The sequence below is a fragment of the Lepidochelys kempii genome, chromosome 10 (assembly GCF_965140285.1).
Source record: "Lepidochelys kempii isolate rLepKem1 chromosome 10, rLepKem1.hap1, whole genome shotgun sequence".
In the NCBI taxonomy this organism is placed as follows: domain Eukaryota; kingdom Metazoa; phylum Chordata; order Testudines; family Cheloniidae; genus Lepidochelys; species Lepidochelys kempii.
Window position 1 is genome coordinate 50,480,785 of NC_136389.1, and position 22,154 is coordinate 50,502,938.

At 43.1% G+C, this 22,154-nt stretch overlaps 1 protein-coding gene across 2 annotated transcripts in view; it reads right to left on the bottom strand.

Moving 5' to 3' along the window:
- TMEM266 (transmembrane protein 266) overlaps positions 1-22,154 on the bottom strand; it is a 191,388-nt gene that overhangs the window by 71,102 nt on the left and 98,132 nt on the right. For both annotated transcript variants that reach the window (XM_073303518.2, XM_073303520.2), the window contains 2 exons: positions 7,557-7,662; positions 4,471-4,659 (listed from right to left, as the gene is read on the bottom strand). In XM_073303518.2, coding sequence (XP_073159619.1) covers positions 4,471-4,659; positions 7,557-7,570 — 203 coding nt within the window. In that variant the 5' untranslated portion in view covers positions 7,571-7,662. The remainder of the gene's footprint in view (positions 1-4,470; positions 4,660-7,556; positions 7,663-22,154) is intronic.

A 22,154-nucleotide genomic window follows, 5' to 3' on the forward strand; every position in this document is an offset into this window, starting at 1 on the left:
GTAGTGTGGAGAAGCCTTCTGATAAAAAATGGCATTGGTTAAAGACCAGATAACCAATATGTTAAATTTTGGTGAGTTTATGTATTGATGGTCATGTGACCACCTAGCAAATCTTAATTTATAAGGGGGGGGGTCACATTCAGAGGCTTGCTGAGTAAAAGGGGTCACCAATACAAACGTTTGAGAACCACGGTCCTAAGCATAGCTCACCTTACCTGATCAAATGAAGTTTTGGAATAGCCTTCCACGGGAAGTAGTGGGGGCAAAAGATCTATCTAGCTTTAAGATTAAACTCGATAAGTTTATGGAGGAGATGGTATGATAACATGGTTTTGATAATTAAATATTCACGGTAAATAGGCCTAATGGCCTGTGATGGGATGTTAGATGGGGTGGGAGTTACCCAGGAAAGAATTTTCTGTAGTATCTGGCTGGTGAATCTTGCCCATATGCTCAGGGTTTAGCTGATTGCCATATTTGGGGTAGGGAAGGAATTTTCCTCCAGGGCAGATTGGAAGAGGCCCTGGGGGTTTTTTGCCTTCCTCTGTAGCATGGGGCACGGGTCACTTGCTGGAGGATTCTCTGCTCCTTGAAGTCTTTAAACCACAATTTGAGGACTTCAATAGCTCAGACATAGGTGAGAGGTTTTTCGCAGGAGTGGGTGGGTGAAATTCTGTGGCCTGCATTGTGCAGGAGGTCAGACTAGATGATGATAATGGTCCCTGCTGACCTTAGTATCTATGAATCTATGATCACTCTCATTACAGTGTGTATGGTAACACCCATTGTTTCATGTTCTCTGTGATATAAAATCTCCCCACTGTATATTCCACTGCATGCATCCGATGAAGTGAGCTGTAGCTCACGAAAGCTTATGCTCAAATAAATTTGTTTGTCTCTAAGGTGCCACAAGTACTCCTTTTCTTTTTGTGAATACAGACTAACAGCGCTGCTACTATGAAACCTGTCCTAAGCATAGTTTCACAATACTCTGTACTCTGCCTATAAGTCTATCCTCCACGTCTTTAGGTTTGTTTGTTTGCTGTTAATATATATTTTTATTATTTGATTCCCTAACTCTGATTCAGACAGCAGGCCTTCCCCCCCAAAAAAGGAAGAATTCCCTCTTGTGTGTGTGTATGTGCAGGCATGCCCAGAGGAGTCCGCACAAGTCTCTGGCTTGGTTCTTTTTGCATGGATCTGCCACACTGAACTCTGTGAAGGTGAGCAGGGAAAACACCACTAAGTTTAATTAATTACCCTTTGAGAATTTATCTCCATAATCCTGCTTCAGATGGGGGAGAGAAACTGGGCTCAGAGACTGCTCCAAAAATATTTCAAGTGGCTAGCAATCTCCCTGTTTTCAAAGAGGCTGGGACTTATTGTGTCCTCTCCCCAGCACAGGCCCTTTTTGGGTCTCTCAGGAAGGTACAGGCCTGAGGTTCAAAGATGGGCTTTCACAGAAGATCTACCCCTCTCTACTGCATGGGAAGCAGATTTGCCATATGGTTGTGTGTTTTCCCTGGAGGTGGCAGCCTGGGAATCCCAGGACGCCTGTTACAGGGGTGAGGTGGCAGCTGGAAGAGAGAGATAGCTCCAAAGACATCTTGCTGCAGTCTGTGATGTTGGCAGAGTCTGTGCTTGGTCCAGTGCCCTCCATATAGAGCCTGTGGGGAGATAGAGGTGGGGGAGGAGGTGACTGACCTTCACAGTTGGGAGCATGGTTGCTGGTGAGGATTATTGGGATTTATGTTTAATCTACCATTTGGCACACTGCCCCTCTGAAGTCATTCCCATCCTGGAGATAGGGGTGGAGGAGCTGCTTGCCCCTGGAGCCGGCTATTCCAATCCTGCTCAGCTTCTTTCCTGCCTGGGGAAGGGTGGACTGAGGTAACCCTGCCCAGTTTGGGCTGTGAGGAGGAAACTGTGTTCTGCCCATAGCCAAGCTCCGGCAAAAAACAGTAGGTAAGAGGGTGAAGCAGACTGCAAAGACCTCTCCCTTTGCCTCTGACTTTTCTCAGCCTAACTCACTCCCTGAGGCCTGCAGGAGCACTAACCGCTGCAAATGCCTCCAAAGGGGAAGCACAGTTGAGGGGGCAATCTCCCAACATGGCAAATGAAGTCCTGTGACAGGGATGGGAATTAGACAGACACATTTTTCAACCGATCTGCTAGTCAGAATTTTGAAATAAGGTCTGGAATTTTCCACAGAAAAGCTTCATAGCAGGGAGCTGAGCCACTGGCCACTATGGAGGCAGATAAAGCTAGAGGGAATTTCAGAGAGTGGGGCATTCTGCTGCTGCCCATGACTAACAGGTCTGTTTCTGCACCCAGGATGCAAGCAGTTGAAGTATCCGTTCTAACAGATCTTTGGACCTTGAAGAACGGAGCTTCAGATGGTGAAATCTGCAGCTACTAGGGCTGAATACTTGCACTAATCTTGTTTTATATTTATCCAATAGCAATATAGCCTCAGGCTTACACCTGCATACTCATATTAATTATAAAGTGCCTCTTTAGACACACGTGGCATTGCATCATATTTATATAATCTAACTGAAATTTATTTCCCCTTGTTTGGAATTTCTGAAAACATCTCATGAAGTCCAATTTGGAAAAAAACTAATGGTAAGAACTTTCCCCTCATTCTGCTTCCTGACTGCAGCATAGAATACCTGCTGAGTGTAGATCAAGGATATCTCATCTTTGCTGATTTCTAAGTGTACATTAAAACATATTTAATTGTCAATAATTTTAAGCTTATATAAACCTTTTTATGTCTTCATCTTGAAGTCTCAGATTGACTTACTGTGAAGTGTTTTTCGATAGATCTTGCAGTAAAAGTAGCTATATAGATTTGGTATGATATAAACGGAAATAGTAATGAACAGTAGCTATATAATCCAATGTTGGGCTATTGGTCTCCTTATCAAAGGTGATGCTAGTTTTATGTAGATTCACACACTAAGGGAGACAGCTTTCCAAATGAGTCACTGTGCAGTCATTTATCAGTGGGATAGCCGTGTTAGTGTGTGTCTACAAAAACAACAAGGAGTCCAGTGGCACCTTAAAGACTAACAGATTTATTTGGGAATAAGCTTTTGTGGGTAAAAAACCCGCTTCTTCAAATGCATGGAGTGAAAATTACAGATGCAGGCATAAATATAAACAACTCTTACTACTACCATAAGTAAAATGTGTTTACATGCTACTTGTTTTACCTGTAAATTACAGTGTAATTTTGACTTGTTAATGGGCCTTTGTAAAAAGCTCAATTTGTCCTTCAGACCAACAGAAGTTGCATCCATATGTCTGAAGGGAGAACAGAGTCTTCAGACACTCCCCACTGTCGGTATTCCCTGCGTTTTACACAATAAAGGTGCTAGGTTTGTTAAATTTTTAAGGTAGCTACTTACAGACGGCTACTTATAAAAATAATGGATCTAGGTAAAATGCTTTGCCGTTCTCATATATATTGTGATTCAGTATTAAACATTCATTTAGTACCTTTAATATATTCAGTTGAAGAGTATATTTAGTAAGTGTTTTATTCTCTCATTTCCAAAGACATTTTCTAACAAATATAATGAACTTGATTTGAACTCCCTGTGTAAATGTAGCCAGAATCGGCACGTATGTTCTATCAGAACAACATTATTGGGCATATATATTCTGAATAGCAACAGCCTCATTCACAGCCTACCCAGAGCAAATTCTTCTTTTAGAAACAGAAATAATCTGCATGAGGCTTAGGAGGTTGTGTTGCATAATCATAATCACCGGGTCAGGAAATGTCCATTCAAACATGTGGACCACCGTCACAGACCCCTGCATCTCACCATGGAACACTCTCCTGAGGCATCTGTCACAGAGGACCTATGGAATGGCTTTTCTGCATTTTTTTTTGTTTTGTTTTTATGGGGAAGAGCCAAAAGTCAGGGCAAAAGACACAATTTAGGGCTTGTTTACACTTGAAATGCTACAGCATTTCTGTGCCATTGTAGCACTTCAGTGTAGACACTGACGGGAGGGGTGTAGTCTATGCTGACGAGAGAGGTTCTACCATCGCAGCAGGTAATCCACATCCCCAAGGGGCGGTAGCTAGGTCAAAGGAAGCATTCTTCAGTTGACCGAGCACTATCTACTCCAGGGGTTAGGTCAGCTTAAAACTATATCGCTGAAGGGTGTGGCTTTTTCACACCCCTGAGTGATGTAGCTGGGTTGACCTAACATTTTAGTATGGATCAAACTTTAGTTTTCTCGCTGATAGCAGTTTTCTAATATGCACTGCGTTCACATGGGAGACAGAAATTACTTTATTGCAAGAAGTCTGAAAACAACTAAATAGCTACATTAGAAAAAGATGCTTTTAGAATGGATTCAAGTGTAATTGGCTGGTCTTCTCTCTCCATCTCATGGCTTTCCCTTCTGTAAACCATGAAAATCCTTTAGGATATCCTTCGCACTTACCCTTCTCTTTGGTACTCCTCATCCAAATTTGACAAGAGCTGGGACCCTGCCACAGAGAGATCAAGCGCAGCAAGGGGTAAATCTCGATAAGTGAAGTTAACAAGTTGTACAGGAGCTAAGCTTTTGGTCTCCTCTTCTACTTGTTGTGAAATAATCTCAACTTCTGAAATTCCACCTTCTATTGAAGGCCTAAAAATGATGAATAAGCAAATGGAAAAAAATATAATCAGTAAGGAACGGGAAATTTCCACAAGTAGCAGGACTAAAATTTTCCATAATGAAGGAAAAAGGCTTGATTACTGGTATTTATGTGTCACTTTTGATAATACATGTGTAGAAATGTTATATGGGGCCAAAATCTATCCTCATCTGTGAAAGGTCGCTCCCACTGAGGTTAATAGGATCCTCACATGCACACAAGGGCAAAATTGGATTTAGATTGCAGGGTTGAAGCCTTTTCATGCACATAAAATATAAACATAAATATTCAACAGACACACAAAGAAACAAACTCTGAACTATGTAGCAAAGTATACTTGCAAACTAGAAAAGAGAGTCAATGAAAAGAAGGCATGTAGTTACATGAACTAAACCCTCTCCTTTTTATAGTGAGATCAGTGAACAATGGTCAAGCATTTTACTGACCAGTGTACAAATCACTCTAAGGCAGTGATTCTCACACTTATTTGATTGGGCTCCCCTTCTTGGTGACTGTAGTTGTTTACGCCCCCTTCTCAAGTACATATACCAACACACAGTTCTGACGGCAGAGCAGAGAGCAGAGGCTGCTGGCCGGGCACCCAGCAGCACAGAAGTAAGGGTGGCAATGAGAAAAGTAATATTCGTCAGTATCACTTTTCGCAGCAGACTTAGTGCCCCATTGCTACCCTTACTTCTGCACTGCTGCTGCTATCCTGGGGCTGACAGACAGAGCCCCGCTGCATTGATGTGAGAGATTGAGGCGTTAGAGGGGTGGCGGGAAGGAGAACCCGAGCCTGGGCTGCCTCCTGGTGAGGGATTGAGGGGGTGGAGGGAGGAAAGCCCAAGTGGTGGTGCTCCAGCTGTTAGCCCCGGGGACAGAGCTCTGGCTGTCCTATTTATCTCCGCCTCCTGGGTGTGCATGGCCTTTCTGCATGAGCCAGAGCCAGTCAGGTCTGACAGCCAGAGCTCTTTTTTTTTTTCTTTTCTTTCAAAGAAGCACACCGTTTGTCCCTCCCTTGACACATTCCCGTGCTTTCATTGGGAGGCCTTCCCCAGGGTTTGAGAACCACTGCTCTAAGGTAATACATCCATTCTATTGCCCTTCATTGACCTCTGGTCAATATTTAGAAAAGTTCTGAATGGTGCCACCTCTTGCCCTACTCAACCAGAGAAAGGGTTGCTAATGCTCTAGGACTTCTGAGGAGAGTTACAGAGTAAGAACAGGAATAAAATTATAAGAGGATCCAAGATAAATTCTTCCCATCCATATATGTATAGAACATAATTTAAAAACTGGTTATGTATTCTCTATCCTTCTTAATGTTAATGAGAGCTCCATGTACACATACAAGGGTAAAATCCAACCATGTATGTGTGTCTATATCACTTAAAATAAGATACCACTTACTTAGAGAAAAAATAAGTTATTGCCCAGTACTTAATATATAGTGTATGTGATGGACAACTCTGTGTAGAGGGTTTGCCTGTCAAATCCCAGCAGGGACAGATTCTTTGCAGATTCCAGTGAATGCCTCCCTTTCCATTTGACTCACATTGTGTTGTAACCATAAACCTCTTTAGCGTTAATCCGGGAGAGCTTGTTAACTTCTGAAGAAATGCCAGGCTATTTCATTCAAGTTTTCGACAGATAGGTGCGACGGTTGGGAAGGTATTTTTCTTTCTTAGTGATGCAGTTAAAAAGTGTCTTACACCCAACTTTCCTTTCTTATTTGACTGCAAAAGTTGCAATGATTTTTTTTTAAAAGAGCTTATTAAAATCCTCCAGTTATTCAACCAACCTGAATAAGACTTCATCTTTCTCACAAAAACTGAGTAATTTAGAAGACCTCTTGCCTAAATCGTGTCTTGTAAGAATTTGGAACCTGGAACATAAGACGTGGATGAAGAAGGATAAAAGTCTAAATTGAAGAGGTGGGAAAAGGCAGTATTGCTCAGAGTCTGAACATTAGAATTAGAAGGGAGTAGAACCACTGCACAGATTACCTGGGAAGGTCCCTTTAACAATGTGAAGACACTATTATGACTGAAGTAAAAGGCTCGCAATGACCTATGATTGTTTCACACAGTCATAGAAATGAGTGCAAAAGATCCTTTGGGTCATCTAGCCATTGTCCCTTTATTTAGTTCTTTGTCCAGTCTAATTTTACATGTCTCCTCAAGGAATGGCTTACCACTTCCACTGAAAATTATTTCACTGACTAAAAAGATCTAATTAGCAGGAGATTTTTTTCTGGTATTTGGCTAGACATTTCTCTTCTCTGATTTAATGCTTTTGTACCACATACTAGCTGAAGATGCTGGCTTTTAGTTTGGAAGTGGACCACAGTCTGACTACCAGTATTACAGAACAAACTGTGAAAAGAGTTAGAGAAGCCCTTTCAGCTTCTCACTGTATGTTTTTTTTTTTTAACCTTTTAGACTCTTAAGTAGATTAAATGAGAGCTAGATAATGAAGTGACCGTGAAAAAGCAAATGAAACAGCGCTGACTAATAATCTTAACACAGGCTTGTTGGGAGGAAAACAAAAATTTAGATAGACCTGAAAATAATTTTATATATTAGTTCTTGGTCATTCAGTATTAACAATACTTCAGAATCATGCTCAAATAAATTGGTTAGTCTCTAAGGTGCCACAAGTACTCCTTTTCTTTTTGCATATTCACTTTGTTGTTGTTGCACTAATTCCGGGTCCGCAGACAACTGAGCAAATCCTGCATCTCTTATCCGAAACTTAAAATTCTCTTCCCAGCAATACTGATGCAACCTCCTTGGGATCAAGAGAATTTGGCACAGAGGATTTTGCATGAATGGGATTTGACTCATTGAATGGAAAAGCATTTGTAACTTTCTCATATGGTACTTACTGGGGATTGGTCATGTTGAAAGATGCAAATAAATCAGCAGTTGTTCCAGTAATTAACTAACTTCAGCTCCTCTGCAGACAATTTTCAGCATTTCAAGGCAAGGTTTCTACAAGAGGTAAAACTTATTATCAAGAACTCAGTTGCAGTTAGCGTAACATTCATTTCCATATAATTCAGTTTGTACAGCAGTTTTCCACAAATGCCACAAACCCCACCCCCCACTTTTTTTGGTGATGCTTCTGTTCTGGGTTAAGATTGCCTCATCATAGAACTTTGCAAATTTATTGTAGCTTTCCACCCCCCACCCCACCCTTACGTTTAAATAACATTACAGGCTTGGCTTTAAACAATCAGAAAATTTAGAGTGATGGGCAAGGTCTTAGGGGCAGATTTTCAAAAGAGGCAAAGAGATTTAGGAGCACAAGTCCTCACAAAGTCTAGGGAGCTTATTCTCTACATACTATACAGACTTGTACATATTAGAGTGTTAGTTAAGGTGAAAGGATTTAGGAGCACAAGTCCGAATGACTTCTGTGGGACTTGTGCTGCTAAATCTCTTAGCATCTTTAGGAAAGCTCTCCTTGGTCTTAACTCACACTCTCATGTATAATGATCTGTCTAGTATCTAGAGAATGTTTTTACCTATCAAGCCCATTAACCTGTTTGGCATAACGGGCAATCTTTGTTCAAGGCCAAACGTATGCCTGTGCATTTGTGCTGTATCACAGGACTGAGGTGCAACACCAAAACTGTAGTGGACAAGCTCGCTAGAATGAAGCCATTGGCAGCAGCTGATGTGCCTTGCTGTCACAAGCACTAATATTCAACCCTACATTGTAAAAAACAATGTAAAAGTCCAAAATACAAATCTAAACAAAACAAGCTTCTGCCCTTTTAAATTAAGTATTTCGGAAACTGTAGTGATAAAAAATAAAAATGAATCTGAGTAATATAATGAGAGACTTTTAAAAGCTGTTTCCAGGGTTATATAGTGCATGTAATTAGCCATAATGAAGTTAAGGAGACTGTTGGTAAAAGACAAAAATGTACTCTTATTAATTAGGAGAACATTATAATGAGTGCCATACAAATGTATGAAGTTAGGGTATAACTGACATTCACATCGAAAAATTGCCATTATTGTACTAAAATGTCTCCTGAGTTGTAAACATTACTTAAACCAATTACAAGTTGCAACATTCAGATCATTTAGGTATCCTATACTTCTTTTTCCAAAAATGCATAAAATAAAACAAAAATTCATAGGATATTATAAAGATGTTTAATATATTGACTGTATGGCCCTCAGCAATCCCTTAATATCAAATAATTAACCTAAAATTGCTAGTATAACGACTACACAATAATTACTAGAATAGCAATTTCCAAAGCATTATTTCATATACTGTATGCCTGTAACACAATAAAAGCCAATTAATTTATTCTTAGATTGCCTATATGCATGGGTATTCAGAAGGCTAGGGTCTAAATCTTAATCACTTTACTCATGCAGGTAGACCAACTGAAATTAATAGAAATATTCATCTGAATAGAACAAGCATGATTTGGCCTTAAAATAATAAATAATTGTATAGATTAACATATATACCATACTGATCTAAAAACTTGCAATTAAAAAATCTGATTAAAACCAGAATTGCATATGTACTTAGATAAACTCATTCTGATGCACTGCAGGCTGATCCAACACTCATTTGAAGTCAATGGGAGCCTTTCCATTGGCTTCAGTAGACCTTGGCTTAGGCCCTAGCTATAAGTTTGTGCATTATGCTCCTAAAGCAGCAAAGCACTTACTTAAGTTTCATTGACTTTAATGAGATTTAAACATATGCTTGAGTGATTTGCTGAACTGGGCCTACAGTGGCTAAAGGTAGAGACTATTGTAGATAAGGCTACAAAACACTTCTCAAGATGAGCTTTGTATTAAGAAGCTCATAGCTCCCTAAAGCTTCTACCTTTTGGGCTGAAATTTTCGAATGTGATATATTTTTAAAGGAAAGTTTGATCAAAACCCCATCAACTGTTTTTGAGTGATGGGAAGATAAAAGAAAGGAGATTTGACTACAGACCACCAAATCAGGAAGAGGAGGTGGATGAGGCATTTCTAGAACAAATATCCAAAACACAAGATCTGGTAGTAATGGGGGACTTTCACTACCCAGACATCTTTTGGAAAAATGATATAGCAAAACAAAAAATTTCGAATAAGTTCCTGGAATATATTGGGGACAACATTTTATTCCAGAAAATGGAGGAATTAACCAGGGGAACAGCCATTTTAGATTTGATTTTGACCAACAGGGAGGAATTGGTAGCAAATCTGAAAGTGGAAGACAATTTGGGTAAAAGTGATCATGAAATGATAGACATCATGATTCTAAGAAAAGGAAGGAGTGAGAGCAAAAGAATAAGGATAATGGATTTAAAAAACAGACTAACAAACACAGAGAACTGGTAGGTAAACTCCCATGGGAAGACAATCTAAGGGGAGAAGGAGTTCAGGAGAGCTAACAGTCTCTAAAGGAGACAATATTAACCGCACAACTGCAAACTATCCCGAAGCAAAGTAAAGATAAGAAGAATAGTAAGAGGACAGTATGGCTCCATCACAAGCTCTCTAATGACCTGAAAATCAAAAAGGAATCCTACAAAAAGTGGAAACAAAGACAAACTGATAAGGAGGCATACAAAAGAATAGCCCAAGCATGTAGGAACAAAATCAGAAAGTCCAAGGCACACAATGAATTATACCTAGTGTGACGATGGCAGACAAGGTGCCAGCTCATGCCAGAGTCCCATGCACTTGTGTATTCGTATAGATCAAAGTGTTTGTTAAATGTATAAGAGTGTATTTGGCGTTTGAACTTCATGAAAACTAGTGGAATGTTACTTGCATTGTAGTATCTTGTTATAATGCAGTAGAATTTTCATGGAATATTAAGGTTGGAAGAGTCCTCAGGAGGTCATCTAGTCCAATCCCCTGCTCAAAGTAGGACCAATCCCCAACTAAATCATCCCAGCCAAGGCTTTGCCAAGTCGGGCCTTAAAAACCTCGAAGGATGGAGATTCCACCACCTCCCTAGGTAACCCATTCCAGTGCTTCACCACCCTCCTAGTGAAATAGTGTTTCCTAATGTCCAACCTAGACTGCCCCCACTGCAACTTAAGACCATTGCTTCTTGTTCTGTCATCTGCCACTACTGAGAATAGCTAGCTCCATCCTCTTTGGAACCCTCCTTCAGGTAATTGAAGGCTGCTATCAAATCCCTGCCTCACTCTTCTGTTCTGAAGACTAAATAACCCCAGTTCCCTCAGCCTCTCCTCGTAAGTCATGTGCCCCAGCCCCCTAATTATTTTTGTTGCCCTCTGCTGGACTCTCTCCAATTTGTCCACATCCCTTCTGAAGTGGGGGGACCAAAACTGGACACAATACCCCTGGTGCCAAACAGAGGGGAATAATCACTTCCCTCGATCTGCTGACAATGCTCCTACTAATACAGCCCAATATGCCGTTGGCCTTCTTGGCAACGAGGCACACTGCTGACTCATATCCAGCTTCTCATCCACTGTAATCCCCAGGTCCTTTTCTGCAGAACTGCTGCTTAGCCAGTTGGTCCCCAGCCTGTAGCGGTGCATGGGATTCTTCCTTCCTAAGTGCAGGACTCTGCACTTGTCCTTGTTGAACCTCATCAGATTTCTTTTGGCCCAATCCTCCGATTTGTGTAGGTCACTCTGGACCCTATCCCTACCCTCCAGCATATCTACCTCTCCTCCACATCTTAGTGTCATCTGCGAACTTGCTGAGGGTGCAATTAATCCCATCATCCAGATCATTGATAAAGATGTTGAACAAAACCGGCCCCAGGACCAACCCTTGGGGCACTCTGCTTGATACCGGCCGCCAACTAGACATCGAGCCGTTGATCACTACCCATTGAGCCCGACAATCTAGCCAGCTTTCTATCCACCTTATAGTCCATTCATCCAATGCATACTTTTTTTAACTTGCTGGCAAGAGTACTGTGGGGGACCGTATCAAAAGCTTCGCTAAAGTCAAGATATATCACATCCACTGCTTTCCCAATATCCACAGAGCCAGTTATTTCATCACAGAAGGCAATCAGGTTGGTCAGGCATGACTTGCCCTTGGTGAATCCATGTTTCCTGTTCCTGATCACCTTCCTCTCCTCCAAGTGCTTCAAAATGGATTCCTTGAGGACCTGCTCCATAATTTTGTCAAGGACTGAAGTGAGGCTGACCGGTCTGTAGTTCCCCAGTTTCTCTTTCTTCCCCTTTTTAAATGTGGGCACTATATTTGCCTTTTTCCAATCATCTGGAACCTCCCCTGATAGCCACGAATTTTCAAAGATAATGGCCAATGGCTCTGCAATCACATCAGCCAACTCCCTCAGCACCCTTGGATGCATTAGATCTGGAACCATGGACTTGTGCACGTCCAGCTTTTCTAAATAGTCCTTAACCTGTTCTTTCACCACTGAGGGCTGCTCACCTCCACCCCATACTGTGTTGCCCAGTGCAGCAGTCTGGGACCTGACCTTGTCTGTGAAGACCGAGGCAAAAAAAGCATCGAGTACTTCAGCTTTTTCCATATCATTTGTCACTACTTTGCCTCCCCCATTCAGTAAGGGTCCCACAATTTGCCTGACCTTCTTGTTGCTAACATACCTGTAGAAACCCTTCTTGTTACCCTTCACATCCTTTGGTAGCTGCAACTCCAATTGTGCCTTAGCCTTCCTGATTACACCCCTGCATGCTCTAGGAATATTTTTATACTCCTCCCTAGTCATCTGTCCAAATTTCCACTTCTTGTAAGCTTCCTTTGCATCTGGTACACTTTCCTGTAAAAGTCCAAACAGTCCAGATATCCAGGATCTTTCCTTGAATCCATACTTACAGCTTCTTCTCACAGAAAACAAACTGACAGGATCTCTACCTATGTGGGTTTTTCCTTTGATGATGGAAAGTGAGGAATACATTATGAGTCTTTGACTTCCGATCAGCACACACAATGACCACTTGCTTTGAAATTAGCACTTTTCTTCATTTGCATTCCACAAGGCTTCTTTCTCATTTGATGGGTTATTTAGTTACAGAGATATACACAATGAGAGTGTTGGGGACAACTTCCTGGTACAAGTGCTGGAGCAACCGACTATGGGCTGTGCTCCTCTTGACCTACTGCTTACAAACAGGGAAGAATTAGTAGGGGAAGTAGAAGTGGGTGGCAACCTAGGCAGCAGTGACCATGAGATGGTTGAATTCAGGATCCTCACAAAAGGAAGAAAGGAGAATAGCAAAATATGGACCCTGGACCTCCAAAAAGCAGACTTAGACTCACTTAGGGAACTGAAGGGCAGGATCCCCTGGGAAGCTAATATGAGGAGGCAAGGAGTCCAGGAGAACTGGCTGTATTTTAAAGAAGCCTTATTGAGGGCGCAGGAACAAACCATCCCGAAGTGCAGAAAGTATAACAAATATGGCAGGTGACCAGGTTGGCTTCCTTCTACATAGCAGCATGGGCCTATTATGCTTTTGCTGCTGTGCCAAGCTTCCAGTCTGTTTACAGGTATAGGGTGAAAAATAATATGCTTGTGGGGCTGTCTTGTCACCATCCCTAGCATGTACAACAATTTCTTCCACAAATCAGGTCTGTCCCACATCTTTAAAGGGTTAACCACTAGTATTAACTCCTTTGTCTTGACCCATAGATGAAATAGTAAAAGACACAAGATTAACAGCAAATCTACAGTGGACAGATTTTGTTCACACAATTTAGCTTGTTTAGTGTCTACCGCATTTTCCCAGTTCTTTGTGCCCCCTGGTAGGCACTCTGATGCAGACTCCTCTGCCTCTTTGGAGAAGGCTTTCAATTCAGGCATGGGTTTGGGGCTTTGGCAAGGAAAAGGTGTACTGCAATCATGCCTGCCCTCGGCCCCTCCCTCTGGAATTTCTCTGGGCTGGACTTCACTCCCTTGTGAAGTTTCACCCATGCAGAGATTTTTCCCCTCCTGTCTTGGAGAGACAGCTTTATCTCTTACACGCATACCAAGAACAACATCTTTCATTGGGGTGCTTTGGATTGGTAAGACCCCTTTGGACACCCCACTTTCTGTTCCCAAAAGGTCAGCTGGATGGACTTCCCCCTCCCGGAGATCTGACCCCCAGTTTTCTCTTAAAACCTGATCCACAGGAGAGGGGTCTGGCATTTTAAATGCAGACTTTTCACCCTCCTCCTGGGAAAGATCTTCCCTACAAAAGGTGGGTGGACTTTCTGCCCCCCCCCCTTCTGTCTGGGGTTCCCCCTCTGGGCTCCCCTCTGGGCCAGACATCCCAGTGTCCCCCAAAAGGGAAGGTGACCCTGGTCCAGCTGTGGGCTCACAGCTACCAGCTATGACAGACCCTTCACTGGCCAGCAAAATTCCCCCCTTTTCACTCAGGTTGGGCTTGCTTCTAGCTACACAGTCCTTGGGGTCTGTTCCCACCGCAGCGGTCACCAGGACCCCAAATTCCACCTTCAGGACACATGTCTCTGTGCACCCCAAGGCAGGCCCTGCCCCCTGCTGACCTGCAACTTCCTGGCAGTCAGCGGCTGGGGTGGCCCCCCTGTAACAAGGTGATACATTCCCTTCTCCCGGGGAAATGATTGCGAGACAGGACCTGACTCCGTCCAGCCCCTCCCTCTGGAACTTGCCTTGAGCCCCGGGGCTACAGGAACTGGCCACAATCATCCCTGCCCCCAAAGCTGCATTCTTTACTGCTACAGAGGAATCTAAGAGACACCCTCTTATTCCCCCAGCAGCCCATGTGACTTCACCACCCAACCCCCACCCTGCCACCGCCACCGGGGCTTCTAGCACAAAATTCTTTCTCACTGCTAACCAACCCTGGGACAGATTCTGCCACATTAAAGAAATCATTCCCTAGTAGAAATGGTACAAAATTGTGTGCCACCGTTGCAAAAGTCAGTTCAGCCTGCAAATACTTAGTTTGCATGTGTCACTTTAGTTAAAGGTGCAAGGACTTTGTAACCTCCCACCAGTTCTACTTCTGCCATTTTACCTGGCTACAAATCCTTCTCCTGGATCAGGTCCCTCCTGACCACAGAAATCTCAGCACATGTGTCCCTCAATCCAAGAAGCACTTCACCATTGATTTTAACAGCATACATATGCTCATTGCTTGGTTGTGTGGAAGCAAGCTTTACAAATCCTGTGTGGAAAGAGGCCGCAGCGTGGCTTGGAGAAGTAGCAGCTTCATGTGTTACTTGATGCCTGCTTCCACTCAGCAAGGGACACTTATTCCTCAGGTGCCCAGTGGACTTACAATGATAGCACCTCTTGGACACCTCTGCTTGTACAGAAAATTTGGGACAAGTAACAGGGGAATGGGGAGGTGAATGCCCAGCCTCCTTCTTCCCAGGGGTAAAATGGTGGTTCTGCTTTCCCTCAACCCTGTACCCCTCTGCCAGTGGTTTATGTCTATCATGTATAGACTCCCTGACATCATAGGTTCAAATCTCAGTAGGGTTGATTTAGCCCTTCATTCTTCTGGGGTAGATGAATTAAATTCTATACAGTTCACTGTGTGTCCTTCTCAGATAAGATCTTAAAATTTCCTGTCTGCTCTGCCTGGATATTATATATGCTATGGTTCTAGAGTAGGAGTTTGCGCTGGTGCTGTTACCCAGAACTCTTCCCTGTTTGAGTTACTTTGTTAACCTTTATGGATTGCTTTACATATTATTGGCCATACAATGCACTAACTGCCTGTTGCCTGCCAACCAAGAGGTGGTTGAATTTCAGGGGGACTATATGTATGCGCTACAGTTTGGAAAGCACTTTGGGATGAAAGGTGATACATAAGAGTAAAAAGTGTGCAAGAATGTGTGTGTATATTGCGCACACAGATAGTAATCACAAAAATTCAAGAGTAATCTTAAAACTCTGTACCCTGGTACTTTTTCGTTACAAACAGGATATTTTATTACACAGCCTTACCACATATATGCAAATACAACAAGCTATGTGTGCGCTGTAGAACTAAGAAGAGGGAGGGAGAGAGAGAGAAGAAAGGACGAGGGGAGGGGAAGGTGCAGTTGAAACATTTTGGACCAAACTCTGTGCTCACTTGTGCTCTGTGCAGCTGAACTGAGGTCACTGTATATCGAGAGCACGCAGTCCAGGTTATTTAGTTTTATATATTTAGTAACATTCCTTTAAAAGTACATACAATACAGTTCTAGATTCTTGTACAAAAGAATACAAACAGGAAATGAAAATCTAAACCAGAACTATTTACCTGACCAAAGCAACAAAATTTAACCTCCACCACCCCATCCTCATATTCCTCCACACACCACCTTGGCAAAACCTTGGTGGGGGGGGAATGGAGAACCCTGGAAGCATGCTCTGAAAGCGAATAAATTCAGCAATATTAAATGAAGAGCTGGAGTGAATGCCAGGGTTGCTAAGGGTTGTTTTACAGGATTTTCCCGTTTTTCAACTTCTCGGTGACTTTGAAGCATTTACACAAATAGAACATACATTGGAAATATTTTTTTACATTAGGCTCTAATCTCAATCTGTGAATGAAAATTATACCTATTCTAAAGTTAAATAGGAAGTGATGGAAACATCAAAATTCTTGCTATGCCTGTTAGTCAATCATAAGTTAAGTCATGGAGCTATCTAGAAACCTAGAGGGAAAGAGAAATGGATGGAGTCATCAAAGGAGAGGAGGGAGTGGTTAATCAATCACCTAATAGTACAGCTCTAGGATCTTTTAAAAAAGGAAGAAATAGAGTGGCTCCATGTACCTCTGGGTATGAACCACAGATGTGTCAAAAAACTTCATGATCAACAGCATGGAAGGTAGATGAGAGCTTTAAAAAAAAGGAAAAATATAAGATCAGCATGGATGTGACCTTCATTCACTGTCAGGAAAAGATCATTAACCAGCACTATTAGTGCAATTTATGCACCTTACTGAAACCTGAAACACTATTGCATCGAATCAAGAAACCCTGAGAATTCTGGAGGCTGTCTGATTTACCCTGTTGTAATCTTCTCAATCGGCCCAAATAAAGGTTCAAAACAGGTCCATAGCTGGAAACATTTTCCACATCAAGTGATGCCTCAAAAATGTTTCTTAGAGGCTGCTCTTCTGAAGGGAGGCACTAAGAATCTTCCCCGACAGAGAACACAACACTTCCTTGCTGGCATTCCTCAGTCAGGAAAAACTTGGGTCCAGTTTATAAACTACAGCCTACAGCTCTGTCACCACTTCAGTGAGCAACAATGACCTCAATTCAAGTGGAGTAGACTTAGAATTTAGTCCCTCAAGACACGGCTTTGCCTCAACAGAGGCTCAGTAACTGATCTAAGTAATTTCCTTCAACAACATAAACTCCTCACAACTGGAAAAGATTCCACTTTATAACCGTGAGACTATAACTAGGATTTGGCAGGGCCACTGCCCCAAACAGTTCTGCACTTTAGGGCTTTGTAGATGCTGTGGTGGCGGAGAGAGTTTTCACCAACTCCTGTACAGATATGGCTTAAAATTTAAAATGAATATCTCCTCTTACAATTGGTTAGGCTTGACACATGACTCTCACCATCAGGGCTCTAGTAAATATATTTCTCATTCTAAATGAATGCTTTTTGAACGTTTGAAGGAAACCATGCAGTTGGTTTTCAGTGTAAGAAGATGCTTTCTGTACTTACTACATTTAAAAAAAAAAAGGGCTGCATTCAGAGAAGTCAATTTTTAGAACCCCAAACATGGCATGTAGGTAGTCCAACAAGATGAACACTTGTTTTGAAAAAACCAAAACAAAACTGCTGTTTAGAAAAAAATGTGTGAATATTAAAATATCACATATCAGGCATCAACAGTAAATGAATGTTGTTATCATTTTGGAAACAGGCTGGCGTACATCAAATGTTTACATTGCAGATTCCTAATCCTTCTGACAGCTCTAACGTAAGGAATTCCAGAGGAGTTTGCAGGGGAACAAGAGGGATTTCAGAAGGTTTCATATTAAAAAGAAAGGGAAAGCAAGGGTGGCTTTTGCAATCATGAAGACTTTACTGGTCAACAAGTGTATATGCGGTACTATATTACAAAGAAAAGTATATATTAAAAAAAAGATGTTTAGGTTGGAAAATCAAGCTCTCAAACATTGGGAAATGCCCGATTTGCAGCTGCTCATGCAGCCTTAATTCTACCCCTTTGTGGATCATCCTGTGCCAAGAATGAACCAGAATGCTGTGGAAAAATAGTATGTGATCATGTAATTAAAGACTATCTCATAATCCATATCCACAGGTTATTTATATGTAATTTCCCAGTTTTTAAAATGAAAAAATAAATTCTATTATGTACAACTGTAACAATCCCTTCATTATGTATCATTATCAAGGTTTGAACACTGAACCTTCAGCACTGCAGCACAGCGTGAGGTACAGGACCTAACATTAGCTAACAGCAGGAGAAGGTTATCATCTGCAGTAGGGAAATAGGATTCTGGTTCCATGTGCAGGGTTCGGAGGGAGCCTAGTCCAGCCCTTTCCCACTCCTTGGGAGCTGGAGTGCTTCTGTCCCATGTTGTGTTTCCAAAGGGGAGGAATGGGCTGGGGCTATGTACACTTAGTCCAGGACACTTATGGAGGGAGCCCAGCCTGGGTCTTTTCCCAGAAACCCAGAAATTGGGGGAGCACCTGCTCAATTTGGTGCCCCCTCAGAGAGGGAGGGATGGGGATTGGATTCTGGGGCAACATGCCAGGTATAATGTTGTGGTGAAGGTTGGAGGGAGCTCGATATGGCTCGCCACTCCCTACTGCTGCTCCAGCAGCAACCCAGGATTCTCAATGCAGTGCATGCCACTGCACTTCTGGGACCTTCATGGCACATAAACCCAGAATCTTTCAAATGTTTATGTTCAGTTATTATTTTGTCATGCTTCCAAAATTTTCCTGAAAAAACACAAACCAGAGCAGGGAAAATCATGATTTTTAACCATCCGTAACTTGGCTAAAGCTGAACAGAATTTCATGCGACAAAGAAAAGGCACTTCTCTAACCTGAGGGTTTTCTCTCTGCTGAATTTTAAAGGCCTGCTACAAATAGTAGAGGTGTTAGAAAAAGTAAAGCCTAAGAAGAATTTTTTATAATGGAAACTGTTAGGCAACCTAAATATCAAGGTCACTACTAGCTCTCTCAGTAATAAGCTTATTAATCAGGGCAAGCATTGGGATCTACTGGAGCTGTTACTCAGGGACAGCATCCTCTTATTGTCACATCATCCCTCAAATTTCCAAACTGTCACCTGAGGTGTAGTTTATTTTGCTTCAGTAAATAACAGAAAATTTGCAATGATATGCTTAAAAAGTTGGTTTTACTCATCTTTCTAAAGGTTAGCAGGTTTGGGCTGGTTTTAATAGCAGAATGGGTGACCATCTGAGGCCATGTCTACTCTACGAAAGTACTCCTATTTTACAGAAGTCGATTTTTGGGAACAGATTGTATAAAGTCAAGTGCATACTAAGCACATTAATTCAGTGGTGTGCGTTCACAGTACTGTGGCAAGCGTCGACATTCCGAGCGGTCCACTGTGGGTAGCTATCCCGCAGTTCCCGCTGCCCATTGGAATTCTGAGCTGAGCTCCCAATGCCTGATGGGGCCAAAAATTTGTTGTGGGTGGTTATGGGTAAATGTCATCAACCCTCCCTCCCTCTGTGAAAGAAACACCAGACAATCATTTTGCGCCCTTTTCCCTGGATTGCCCGAGCAGATGCCATAGCACGGCAAGCATGGAGCCAGTTCAGCTCACCGCAGCAGTTATGACCATTGTAAACACCTGGCGAATTATTGTGCAGCGCGGTGATGAGGACATGAACATGGATTTCTCTTAAACTGCGGTCCCCAGGAATTTGGAGATCATGGTGTTACTGGGGCAGGCTCATGACGTGGAACGCCTATTCTGGGCCCGGGAAACAAGCACAGAGTGGTGGGACTGCATCGCGTTGCAGGTTTGGGATGATTCCCAGTGGCTCCGAAACTTTTGCATGCGTAAGAGCACTTTCATGGAACTTTGTGACTTGCTTTCCTCTGCCCTGAAGTGCAAGAATACCAAGATGAGAGCAGCCCTCACAGTTCACAAGTGAGTGGCAATAGCCCTGTGGAAGCTTGCAAGGCCGGACAGCTACCAGTCAGTTGGTAATCAATTTGGAGTGGGCAAATCTACTGTGGGGGTTGCGGTGATGCAAGTAGCCAACACAATCATTGAGCTGCTGCTATCAAAGGCAGTGACTCTGGGAAATGTGCAGGTCATACTAGATGGCTTTGCTGCAATGGGATTCCCTAATTGTGGTGGGGCTATAAACGGAACGCATATCCTTATCTTGGGACCGGACCACTAGGGCAGCCAGTACATAAACCACAAGGGGTACTCTTCAATGGTGCTGCAAGCACTGGTGGATCACAAGAGACGTTTCACCAATATCAACATGGGATGACTGGGAAAGGTTCATGACGCTCGTATCTTCAGGAACTCTGATCTGTTTAAACAACTGCAGGAAGGGATTTAATTCCCAGACCTGAAAATAACTCTTGGGGATGTTGAAATGCCTATAGTTATCCTTGGGGACCCAGCTTACCCCTTAATGCCCTGGCTCATGAAGCCGTATACAGGGACCCTGGACAGTAGTAAGGAGCTGTTCAACTATAGGCTGAGCAAGTGCAGAATGATGGTAGTGTGCATTTGGACATTTAAAGGGTCGCTGGCGCAGTTTACTGACTCACTCAGACTTCAGCGAGACCAATATTTCCATTCTTATTGCTGCTTGCTGTGTGCTCCACAATCTCTGTGAGAGTAAGGGGGAGATGTTTATGGCGGGGTGGAAAGTTGAGGCAAATCGCCTGGCAGCTGAATACATGCAGCCAGACACCAGGGTGGTTAGAAGAGCACAGCAGGAAGTGCTGCGCATCAGAGAAGCTTTGAAAACCAGTTTCACGACTGGCCAGGGTACTGCGTGACGCTTCTGTTTGTTTCTCTTTGATGAAAACCCACCCCCTTGGTTGCCTCTAAATTCCCTGTAAGCCACCCGCCCTCCCCCCTTCGATCACAGCTTGCTTGCAAAGGAAATAGTCACTATCGTTTAAAAATCATGTGTTCTTTATTAATTGATTATAAAAATAGGGAGATAACTCACAAGGTAGCCTGGGTGGGGTGTGGGAGGAGGGAAGGAAAAGGCCACTTTAAAAATTCTTGAATGACAGCCTTCTGTTGCTTGGGCTGTCCACTGGGGTGGAGTGGTTGGGTGCCCGGAGCCTCCCCCGCCGCGTTCTTGGGCATCTGGGTGAGGAGGCTATGGAACTTGGGGAGGAGGGATGGCGGTTAAACAGGGGGTGCAGCGGCAGTCTGTGATCCTGCTGCTGTTCATGAACCTCCACCAGATGCCGGAGCATGCCTGTTTGATCCCGCAGCAGCCCCAGCATTGCCTCATGCCTCCTCTGATCTTCCTGCCGCCACCTCTCCTCACGTTCATCAGCCACTTTCCTGTACTCTGCTATTGTGTCCCTCCACACATTCTGCTGAGCTCTGTCAGTGCCGGATGACTGCATGAGCTCAGAGAACATTTCATCGCACGTGCATTTTTTTTCGCCGCCTTATCTGAGATAGCCTTTGGGACGGAGGAGGGAGGCTTGAAACATTTGCAGCTGCTGGAGGAAAAAAAGGGAGTGAAGTATTTAAAAAGATACATTTTACAGAACAATGGCTATACTCTTTCACGATGAACAACACTATTCACATTACATAGCACATGTGATTTTGGTACAAGGTAACAGTTTGCATCTTCTATTGAGTGCCTGCGGCTTTGGTGTTAGAGATCACACACGCAGTGCCGGGCAACAGAATTTGGCTTGCAGTCGGCCATGGTAAGCCGTAGTCTTTTGGCTTCTGCAGCCTTCAGAACAGCAGCGCCCTCCACTCCCATACCAAGCAAAACACGTTGAGTTGGCCATTTAGTGCTGAGGTTTTCCTGTTAACGTGCAGCAGCAGAAACCAAACTAACCCCCCTCTCCCCCATCCAATTCTCTGGGATGATTGCTTTACCCCTCACCCCACTGTGTGACTGGTATCAGGGAAGATCCTTGCTAGCCAAACGTGAACAGCTCAGCACCAAGGCTCCTCTTTTCCCCCCTCTCCCTCACCACGTGGCTAGCTGCGGGGAGGATTTATTTTCAGCCACAGACAAACAGCCCAGCAGGCATGGCCACCTCTGAATGTCCCCTTAATTAAATTCCCCTATTTCAACCAGGTTACCATGAACGATATCACTCTCCTGAGAATAACACAGAGAGATCAAGAACGGATGTTGCTTGAATGCCAGCAAACACCGGGACCATACGCTGCCAGGCTTTGTCATGCAATGATACCAGATTACTTGCTACTAGCATGGCGTGGTAAAGTGTCCTACCATGGAGGACGGAATAAGGCTGCTCTCCCCAGAAACCTTTTGCAAAGGCTTTTAGAGTACCTCTAGGAGAGCTT